The sequence below is a fragment of the Acipenser ruthenus genome, chromosome 4 (genome assembly GCF_902713425.1).
Source record: "Acipenser ruthenus chromosome 4, fAciRut3.2 maternal haplotype, whole genome shotgun sequence".
Taxonomy (NCBI): Eukaryota; Metazoa; Chordata; class Actinopteri; order Acipenseriformes; family Acipenseridae; genus Acipenser; species Acipenser ruthenus.
In genome coordinates, this window is record NC_081192.1 from 96969668 (window position 1) to 96981582 (window position 11915).

The window sequence follows — 11915 nt, forward strand, 5'->3', positions numbered from 1 at the left end:
ATTGAAGCTGCTGACACAACATTTTCTCAAACTATCTCTTACTTACCCTAAATAAAATGTCAAAGAAACTGAAGCAACAGTCAAATCTATTTGCATTTGGATTTGGAAAATCCACATCTGGCCAACTCCATGAAAATGAGAATGTAACTGAAGATGAGGAGGAGTTAATTTAATATTTTAGACAGCTTGTCTATAACAGTAACTGAAAAATAAAGAAATGTGTTCACTTCCCTACATTTTTTTTATCTTCCTTGGCATTTAATTAATAGAGTTATATCTCCTGGCATTTTATGTATATAGTTCTCTGGTATTTTATGTATATACTTCACTCACTGGCCTTTTATGCACACAGTAAATAGTTCCCCGGCATTTAATGCATATAGTTCCCTGGAATTGTATGTAGTTAGTGCTCTGGCACATTGATTGTATATAGTTTCCCTCCCACAATTTAAATATAATAAATAAACACCCATTACATGAAAACAAAACGTGCATATACATATACACGTCTCCTCTTATTGTCCCCATTTGAAAATGTTGGCCACCATGAAAGTTCACTTGGCCACCAGGTTTTGAAAGCTAGTGGCCAAATTACCACCAGCATACAAAGTGATTTGTCCCACCCTGTTCCTAAGATATAGTCATCAATAGTTCAGCCAATCACCATGACCTCCATTCACCGTTCAGAATGTGGAATGTCTTGTAACAAAAACACATGGACAGTTTATTCATGCTTGAGAGAGCTGTACCAATGGCACAGGCCAGTGAAAATGGAATTTGTTATAATCCATATTAATGTTGGAAATTCAAGCACCCAAGGTTCCCAGAGTTGCAATAAACTAAACAAAAGTTTCCATATTAAATTAGTTTGTACATGAAGAGGCTCTTTGAATCCACTGTTAAAGTGGTTGTGTCTCCTTGCTTGAAGAGGTACACTCGAAGTACGAATGCCAATTACTGCACGGCTTATTATTTTGGAAGCAGCTGATTAAGAATTCACAACACTGTACTAAAGGATTAAAATAACCGTTCTTGTGCTTTGATTCAGGTAACAAGGCAGGCCATTTCAATTAACTGTGGCGGATCAGTCAAGCACAGAGATTTAAAGGGAAGATAAGAATGAAAGAGTGTTGCGCAGCTTAGTTAATGAGACAAAGAGGGGGAAAAAATAAAGAATTAGCAAGCAACTGATTTCAAAAAAAGCTTTTGATGTATCAGGCAATATATCTGGACAACAAGCTAAGACACAAAATAAGCTTTCAAGTGTAATGAATACAGAAGAACAATATTTCGACTGGAAAAAAAAAAAAAAGAAGTCATCTCCCTGCTATTTGGCCAAAACATATCATTAAAATAAATCAAACTGACACCTATATTAATACTTAGTTGTGAGGTGAATTATTTCACAATCCTAAAAAATATTCAGTAACTCACCAGCATACTCTAGGCCAGTTTCATTAGATGCTGAACTACAACAGCAAAAAGCCTCATCTGATTCCTTCTCATTTATGGTACTCCTTTAAGCTTTAGGGCACAAGTTAAATACAGGCTCTGGTTTACAGGCTTTCACACATATTACAACCTGTACTGTATATGATTTTGCAAGTAAGCTTTAATGGAAACAAGGAGTGTTTATACGTATTCATGCACATGCAATCTACATGCATTAGCTCTAGTCTGTGGTCCATAGTTATAACCTTTTTCAAAACTGCTGGCAACCTTATTATATTCTATTGACATGAACTGGGGGTAGCTCAGATTGAACTGTTAAGTGTAAATTCCAGTTTACAGCCGCGTCTCCCTTAGGGTACAAACATTTCATGCTCTCAAAGGATATTAACCTTGCTGGCTGGCTGGCGCTATCAAAGCAGTTCTCCAGACAGAAGGTGAGCTATTAGATCCCAAATTGAACTGTAGCACTGACGTGTAAATCCTTAATCTCTGGACACAGCAGTTCACACCAAATGAATAAAGGTTATCATATTTTGCTTCTTGGACAGTCACATTCTAAAACATAAGGCTGTATTTGAATGCAAAGGGAAAGGTAAATTGGAGGTGCGAGCTGATGAAACATTCATTCTAAATTAAACTCTTTGTGGTTCCATCCTTACAGTAAGGACCTATGGTACTGAAATCACACATCACCTGGGCACTACAGCTTGTAGCAGAAAATGAAAGGAAATTCAATCAAAAATAAAATGACAACTTACACGAAATACAACAACAGATGGATGACAAAGCTACTGTCAGAATGGGGATCGAGAACCAGATAACAGTAAGATGGGAAAATGTGATACACAAATGTGCGGGCATGTGATGGACAGGTATTATCAAGAACAGGAAAATTAGAAAGGAAATTGTCAAGACTTTCTATCCAGCTATGGCCCAATAGTTGCTGATAATCCTGCTGCTTCTGAAGAATGCACGTTCCATATCCTGCAATGTATTTTTATAAGCTACTCTTGATTTTAGGTAAGACTGTAGGAGAAAATCTGGATTTCATTTTAAACATTTGGCACTGTGAGCTCCTTTAACAGCTGTTATTGCCAAGATCATTTTCTTCAAACAGTTAGGAATGGTTCAATAATATTTTAGAGAGGACCACCACCATTCTGCCTTTCTGAGCTCTTCTTTGTTCACAATAGTTTCTTCTGAATGCTGACTGGTATTCACAAAACACAAGCATGTATAAGTTATGAGCAGGATTTTTAGTCGCTAAATGACACAATCATGAAACAGTGGATCACCACGTGTGTTTTTAATATAAAAGGGTTCTTCAGATATCGAAATGCACTGAAATGATAAGTACCGGTAGTTAAGCCCAATCATGAGGGCTGAAAAACTCTGAAGTAACAACAGCCGAGAAGGTGTGCCAATCTTGTACTACCACACACGTTTAAATGTGTTAAGAGCCTTATACAATCTCTTACTGTTGCTTTACAACTAAAAGTGCTTTTGTGTGTGAGGAGGCGGTGTTCCAGATGGTCAGGGTTGGGGTCAATTTCTTTTTTCCAATTCCCATTCCCTTTTAATCAATTCCAAGTCCTGAATTGGAATCAGAATTGATTAATAGGGAATGAGCATTAGAATTGGGAATTGATTTTAAAAAGGAATTGACCCCAGCCCTGCAGACGGTGTGGTTGTAATGACATATTTACATGGTCAGTACGAGCCACGCCTTCAAGTGTGTTATTGAGCTTATGAAATGGATCAATATTATTATGAAACTGTGATTTTACTGATTAGAATGACATGAGATCCAAAGCAATTGTTGTAACCACATGACACTGGAATGTTAGCATCCAATCAGGATACAGGAAATGTCCAAGCCATATTATACATTGCTATACTGTAGTGCCAACTTGGTAAGGGCAGCTCTTACAAGTGAATAGTCCTGAGCTGCATACCAACATTGGGATTTCAGAGCAAACTTTTTTTCTCATATGAAAGAAACAGAAATAGTTTTCACAACTTCAAAAAAGTCAGTGCTTTCAATTCTGTACTCAATAATAATAATAATAATAATAATAATAATAATAATAATAATAATAACCAAGGTGGATTAAACTAGTACAAGTTGGATTAAACTACTACAATAAACACAAAGTTTTAAGTGTAGACCTAAATTAACATGACTTCCACAGTCTACAAAACAATCCCATTGGCAAGGGACCCATTTATTGATTCACTAGGATTCCATTTTAGTTACTAGAAAGTGAACAAAAACAAAGCATCTCCGGTAGCATACTCTAAGGCAGGGGTTCCCAAACTGCGGTCCGCGAGGACGTTTGGTGCGACCCCCCAAAACACCCCCTCGCCCCACCATTTTCTGACCACTTTATTTTTACATTTTCTGAAAATGTTCTGTAAAAAATGGTGCATGTAATTTGGGGGAAATTAATAATACACAGCAATCAAAGTTTATAAAAGTTCCCTAACATACATTTGTTAACATGTTTTGGATCAAATCTGGACCCTCTCAAGCCAATTTTATTAATTAAGTTGTTACGGTCATTATATGTGCACTGTCACTTTAAAAAAATAAAAATAACGGCGCCTATAGCGCACAGTAGATTTGCCACGCGCTGAAGGAAAAAAAAAAAAACATGGAACCTCGTAAGAAAAAGCGTTTCATCGTTGAGGAGAGGAGGCCTTTAAGAAAAATTGAGTAGTTCCTTCGTTATCAGAAATGGTGAAACAGCACTTTGCTTGATTTGTAAACAGCAGATATCTGCCATGAAAGAGTACAATGTGAAACGTCATTATGAGATAAATCACGGCTCTTACAATAAATAGTCTTGTGTGCGATCAGCGAAAGAAAAAACTTGAACAGCTACGAAGAGAACTATCAGCTCAACAATCAATTTTCAAAAATGTAAGTAAAGCAAGTGAAGCTGCAACACGAGCTAGCTATGTGGTAGCTCACGAAATCGCAGAGAAGCAAGTAGATTTTATTTTATTATTTTAAGAGCAAAACTGTATTCATCTTCAACTACATCGGGAAAATGCTCTTTGTACAGTATTGTAGTTTTGGTGTTCTTGGATCTTTTGTTTGGGAAGTACTACTGTAGTAACAGTACCAGGCTACAGTATAAAATTGTTACTGTTCCATTAATTTTTTGTACAATGTTTCTGAATACGAATACAGTTAGGCTACAGTACAGTAGCTAGTAAGATGTTACGTAGCAATCGTATGTAATTGCATAAAAAGCCACAATGTAATGGCAGATAATTTATGAATAATTAATGCTGCACTTTATATAGAAATGTGATTATTTCATTGTATTCAGAAAGAAAAAATAAATAAAAACATCAAGGTAAAATACAGTAACGTCTGTTTTATTTCTGCACATTTACTATGGAAATAGCTCTAAATATCCACACCATGGGGCAATTTATATAATTTGTTTAATTCGAACTTTGCACATCTCAAACTATTTGTATGGTCCCCAGAGATTCACTGTACATACATTCAGCTTTTAGTGAAGTGGTTAGTTGTACAAGTCAAGAGGAATTCTGCCTCACTAATGAAGAATAACCCACAGAAGAGTTTAATTGGTATAGTTTGATGAGTCTATTTCGGTATGATCTTCTTTAATTGTTGTGACCAGGACAATGTAACATGTGACAGCATGATATTGGTGCTCAAACCTAAGCCTGTTGTGTCACCAAGACACAGGATAAAATACAAATACATTTCAAAGCTGCTGGTGTTGCAGTGGTAGTAATATACATTCCTAATTTAAATGCAAAAATGTATAGGAAATAAAAAAGGTATGATTTGGGACATATTTCGGTTTCATGAGTGGTACATTTTCTTGTGCGGCCCCCCGTCCCATGCAACCTCCGGAAATTGGCCCTCCATCACCAAAACTGTGGGAACCCCTGCTCTAAGGGGTGTGTCATATCAGATTGAATGGTTTGTAATCAGGAAGTAATATAGAAATCTCGGTATCATTCATCTAATCACCTGCATGTCCAGAAGTTAAAAACACAATGTGGCAGTGAAAAAGTTCATGTCCACTGGACACCACCTGCAATGCAACTTTATTGAGAGAATCATAGAATGCAGCTTGTAAAGATGCTGTCTGAAAGCAAGTGAGCTGTATCGTTATTGTTAAGAATGTGGCACCGAAACGGTTAATATTCACAGGACATCACCACGGGTAAATCAAGGCTATGCTGGTAAGCAACATGAAGTAGGAAGCTATTTCTGGAATATACTTTTTGCACATATCTACATATCAACATATGATATATCTTTCTTTCAAACATTTCAGCCTTTTGCAGTGTATTGCAATTATGAAGGCACTACCCGAAGTCATTTTCTACTTGTTTTACTTAAGAATATTGTATTTTGTATTTTTTTTTTTTTAAGTTTCCCAGCTGCACTGAAGAGCTATTATGATTCCCTAGACGTAAAATAACTGTTTTTAAAAATAAATAAAGGTGCTGCATATTGTTTTCATTGGGCAAAGGAAAGCACACAACATGAACTGGATGAATCAGATTGCTCTTTCCAGTCAAAGCATTGCATGCAAGGGAAGGACAGATTCTTCCTGGCCAAGACATGGGAAAAGGTCTGCATTGAAGTAAGCAGCATTTCATCCAATAAGTGACCTTTAAAACAGACAAAAGTAGTAAAGGTCAAAGATCGGAAATTGGCAAGGGAAAATACGTGCTGTACAAATGTGAGGGACGCGGCATGTGTACAAAGAAACCATTTTCTAATTACATGCAGTTTCATGGATTTAATCCGACTGCTTTAAAAGTTCCCAGACTTTAAAATGCAGGTGCTTTTGTTTTTTCATTGTGTGATGAGGCTGTATTTCAGACCGCATGGCTGTACAGACATAATTACGTGGTTTGGAATCCTTTACAGCCAATCACATCAGTTTGTTAACCTAAGCCATTTTCTAAATAAGCAATAAGACACGAGAAGGTGTGGTTTGTACTGATACAACCCATAATTTCGAAGCGTTGTGAGGCATGAGGCACTGCTTAAAAAACACCTCAATATTCTTATGCAAGACAAGAGGGGAGATGTGCTGAAACACAGCATGTGTACAAAGAAAGCATGTTCTAAATTTATTGAGCACTGCACTGACATTCTAGACTTAAAGTGGTTCAATAATAAAAAAACACAGTCCAATAATGTGCTAAAAATGTTAGTAAGTTGTATTTTCTCTGCATTAAAGTAAAGGGATATGGCTGAAAAAAAGAACGCAGCACTAGCAGCCATGGGTCTAGTTTAATGATCCAAATGGTGGCGGATCTTTGTAGCTCTGCCCTTTAACTCCCTGTGGCAATGTGCCCCACCCCTGTGTGTATTTTTGTGTTTTATGTTGCACGTAGTGTGTAAATGTTGGTGTATTGCTGCACATGATATAAATGGGTCTGAAGCACAAGTTTTTATAATGTATAATTGTATTTAGACACGAGGGTGGCACAAATCACTTCACGTGCAAAATAAAAGTTTATTATGTGAGCACAGGAGTGCACAGATTAGTTCATGTGCTGGGATTCAAGTGAATAATTAATTGGTAATTGAATCCCAGCACAATTGTATATATAGATGCACGTTTCACTCACTCGGGGTTGTGTGTTCAGGGTGAAAGAACGGGAGAGAGTGAGGAGGTAAAAGCAACAATAATAAATAACTGCTACGAGTGCTGGAAGCACCAGCACCGTACTTGTTTTGTGTTTAGTGTTCGTGCCCTGTTTGTTATTGTCGGTTCGTTTTGTTTGTCTATTTATTTTGGCCGCAAGTGCCTTGTTCTGTTTTGTACATCCTTTTTATTTACAATAAACCGGCGCAAGCAAGCGCCTTCATCATTTCATTTCACTTCAGTACTGTGTGTGCATTTCCTTTCCTGGGTCTGACGTCACCACTCAGCCAGCCGTGTGACACTCCCTTATTAACAGAACTAAATACAATAGAAATACATTGGAAAGAGTTCTGTGATAAATTAGGGTTTTATGGTAGCATTCTGCTTTTACTGGATATCGAAACTAGAGTTATATACAGAGCATGTTATTAAAACAGGAATTTCAATGGGCAAAATAAAGCAAGACATTTAAATAAGTGTGCAGTAAACCGTAGACAGTTCTCTCGGCGTTAAGATTCTACCCACATAGCTGTAAACAGTGTTGTGGAACAGTTTTGAAGTCTTCCTGCTCTTCACGTTGATCACAGTGTATTCACACAAATCAATCAATCAAGTTGGTTAATTGGTTACTGTTGTCTCACAGCAATCCATCACTCAAGATATGACATTGTGTCTGCTGTTGTAAATAGGTGCTTATTGGGCAATACAAAAAAAAACCCTGCTGAATAATAACAATGGAATAAGTGGTTCTCTTGATCTGTATGTAGTGATCTAAGGGTGACACACAAAGTGCTTTCTCATAACCCCATCCGCATCTCCATTGAGATAAAGTTCAATGTTCAGATACATAAAGGTATGCTTCCTAGTTTCTATTTAGTTTTTTCTGGAAAGTGTATGGGGTACAATTCAATGTAAAGTACCAGAAGGTACTGTAGGCAAAAACCAATCAGATCTAATTTGACATACAGCAGGTGTCCGTGATAACAATTAATTTGGATAATTGTATAAATAACAAATGAACATGTGCAAAATATTGATCTGACTGTTGCAAACAGATTTGTAAATATGGTGCTTGATAAAGCATTTCTTTCCTACATATCTATTGTACGTACATCCCAACCTTTATAAAAGTAGTCATGTCACAATATGTGATAATGATTATTATTATTATTATTTATTTCTTAGCAGACAATGATGACTGCAGTTTGACTTTGTTTCACTGTAGATGAGTGTAATATAGCACGCATAGTAGGGAAGTGCTAGGCTGAATCATTTTTTTTAATTACTTATTGTGCACATGATTTTAAACCAATTATTTGAAGATACTCAAGTGATTAACTGCAAGTAACTGCGACTTGACTAAACAGTGGCAAGAGCACCCTCATGTGGTCAACATTTATTTAACATACACCAGAAAACTAGAAAAGCACTAATATGTGTTATGTCTCATTACAGTGACGGTACTGTGATCATTCATTTATAGTCATTAAATACTGCAGTACACAACTCAAATGTAAAACCTCAGTCTGACAAAGTCTCCTGTGTACTAGCATACTAAGGAGATTACAGTCTTCCAAGTGGATAAAAACTCAGACTTTATACAAGCGATGGAGTCAAGTATAGTAATGGTTATAGCTATTATATGACAAGTGTTTTAGTCTTTCTTTATTTAAGGTTGTACATTTTTTAAAAGTATGTCAAGTACTACTTGCGCTCCGAGTCTTGCTTTAATTGAATCAGTCATTCATCTTGGTGGCGGCTGCTGTCACCGTGTTGTGTTATAGCAGAATAAAAGGATTTGAAATCCCAGCCAATGTGAATGCTGAGAGATTCTACTTCTCTTTGCATAGATACATTACACAAACACTTACTTGTGAGTTTGTTGTGACTAAGTACCAGCTGGGTGATGTTAGACAATGTATCTGCAAAACAAAAATAGTGGAGAAAAACTTAGTAATGATGCTGAATTACAAAGACAAAGCTTTGAGTCGCTTGCAAACAGAAAGGTAAGCCTTTTATGCTGTGGTTACCTATTCAAGAACACCAGGATATTAGAAAACAAGAGGTTTAATAGGGTTACATGGTGAATAAATTCCCATCCCCAGACATTTTCATTGAAGTCAACAGCTTCTCATCCTCAGAAGGTGGAAGAACATCAATACCCACCACAAGGGGAACAGTAATTTTAAGGAATTACTTTACCCCAGCAGAAGAAAATAAAACTTAAAATGCATACAAAAACATAAAATAAATAACATTTCAATGATACCCCCAAAACCAGGAATTTGTTGACACTGAAGATGGATACCTGTATTATGTGGATTCCAGGTAGCTTTTGTGTAATATACAGCATTATTGCAGCAGAATACAAACCCTGAAACTTGTAATATTTGTGTGTGTGTGTGTGTATATATATATATATATATATATATATATATATATATATATATATATATATATATAATGTATTTCTCTCTTTTTTTAATATGTTGGCTAAGATGAGTAGATTTTTACTCTGAATTTCAGCTTTAGGGGTATAACTACATCGCTCACTTTTTCTGAAAGATGTCAAATATAATTGAGTGCAAACAGTACATAGATACATTCCTCTCCACAGTGGGCTACGTCCACATTCAAGTGTAAATAAAGCAGAAGCTGTAGTTCAAGCCCGAGTAACTAATACAAACATCCAATTTAGAATTAGATATAACCAACAACCTATTTTGTAGAAAAAAATGGTTTGAAAAGAATTGTTTTAAAAAATCTGTATAAGTATTATAAGTATTATAAATCTACTTTGAAGTTTCATGATACTATACGAGTTATGCCACATTATCACAGATTACATTTTTTTTTATATATCTAAAAATTCTCCACCATTTACTCCACACATATACCTACTGCTTGATCAAATGCAAATTTGAACCGGTGCTCATTTTTAATGCACACTGGAGACTGGTTCATTGCGTAGCCGGCGGTATTTTCTTGTAATAGGAGGGAGTCACTGTGACTCTCACCTGTGCTGTTATTTGATTTGAGCAGCTTTGTGTGCTTCAACACTTCAAAACTTCAAAACTCCAGAACAGTGCTTTGGGGCAATAGCAGATAACCCACTGCCTGGACAGTAATACAACGTAAAATCCCCCATTCTGAGCTAGAGGGAGAAACGCACCAAAAGACCAAATAATTAAAACAGTTTATTTTTATTTATTTATTTTTTAAACCTGTGCACTGTGAGAGATGTTTAGCAAAACAGATTATCCAGCTTCTAATTCCAGAAAAATACGTGTAATAAAACATTGAAGTGTCATTACTCTTTAACTTTAGGCAATAAAGAAATTTTAAAAGTTAAATGGATGCCTCATATTTTACAGGTGACTGTCATATTTATGGTAATAGCTGCGTTACAAGTTTAAAGCGTAGAATTTTGGATTTGACAATTTTATTTTTCAAAATCATTTAAATCAGCGATCACAGAAGCAGTAGAAACATTAAAGAAAATCAATCTCCATAAACCAAGCCCAATATAATTAGTATCCTTATGATGCACACCAATACAGTAATCTGTGCTATTTTATTTGCACTAGAATGTAGTGCATGTTTAAAGATGATCGCCATTATAACTTGTTAAATGCATGCAATTGTATTTACTTTATTGTGAATACAGTTTGATGTAGCAAAGGGGCCATGCATTGTAGATGTACGGTAGATTACCCCGCAACAAACGTTTTAGTCATAGTATAGAAATTACACGACAGCAGTTTTAAAAAAGTGTATACAAGGGATCCAGTCATTCGTTCACATGCTGCACGTTACCGGTGGTGGACATTTTAATATTCTGTTTTTTTCCCCACACTAGAACAAAAATACACATGAAAATAAGTACTTACAGAGTCCCGAGATGTCCAGCATATTAGAGATGCTTCTGTCACACATATCCACCTCAGTCAGGTTCTTTTCCCTGCTTTCTTCCACGATTTTCTTTAATGATTTCGACATTTTCTGTATCAAAATTGCAGAGGTTAAAACCTAAATGGTAAGAAACTATTTATCAACCAGCTAATGTATTGTAAAACTAGTGGATGCATTAAGGCTACATTGAATTTGAAAGAAGTTTCATAGCGGTATTAATTAGTAATTGCTACATAAATGCAGTTAGCAACTATTTAATAAAAGTAAAACTAACCTTTTGTCAGCAGAGTCCAGATTTTTAAAAAAAGGTGACAAAGTAAAATATTTAGTAAGTTAAAATAATAATGATTTTTTAAATATATATAAACGGTAAGAAAACTCTTCCCCAGCCAGCTAAAAAATAAAAAAAAACAAAAGAGCACACCCAACAGGAAGTGAGTGTGTGTGTTGTAAAAATGTCTACATTCCGTAAAAGGAGACTTCCTCGGGAGAACCCAGACAGAGGCGGCAGCGAATTAGGAATGCGAGAATTATTTTTTCCAAAGGCTTCAATCAGATCCACAGACCCCTCTGTATCCTGGTGAATTTGCCTGGAGAAAAGCAGCTTGATCCAATTGAAAAAAAAATCATCTAAGAATATTTACATTAGCGAAAGGGCAATCTTTATGGAGGAAGTTGCTACAGTGTTATTAGTCCCGAACAGAAACAATATGCATATCCTTTCCAAATCACAGTTAAAGAGAAAATATGGGTAGCTGTAACTTGTATTATTTGATATATATATATATATATATATATATATATATATATATATATATATATATACAGTGCCGTGAAAAAGTATTTGATTTTCTGCATTTTTGCACATTTTTCACATTGTATTTGGTCAGATTT

The 11915-nt window shown here is 35.7% G+C and overlaps 1 protein-coding gene across 1 annotated transcript in view; it reads right to left on the reverse strand.

Annotated features, from left to right (window-relative positions):
• The window catches only part of LOC117399821 (ras suppressor protein 1), a 49840-nt gene extending 38168 nt beyond the window's left edge, over window positions 1-11672 (reverse strand). Inside the window, exons 1-3 of the mRNA XM_033999206.3 lie at window positions 11296-11672; window positions 11000-11111; window positions 8981-9031 (exon numbers count right to left, since the gene is read on the reverse strand). Coding sequence (XP_033855097.1) covers window positions 8981-9031; window positions 11000-11108 — 160 coding nt within the window. The 5' untranslated portion in view covers window positions 11109-11111; window positions 11296-11672. The remainder of the gene's footprint in view (window positions 1-8980; window positions 9032-10999; window positions 11112-11295) is intronic.
• Between the last annotated feature and the right edge of the window lie 243 nt (window positions 11673-11915).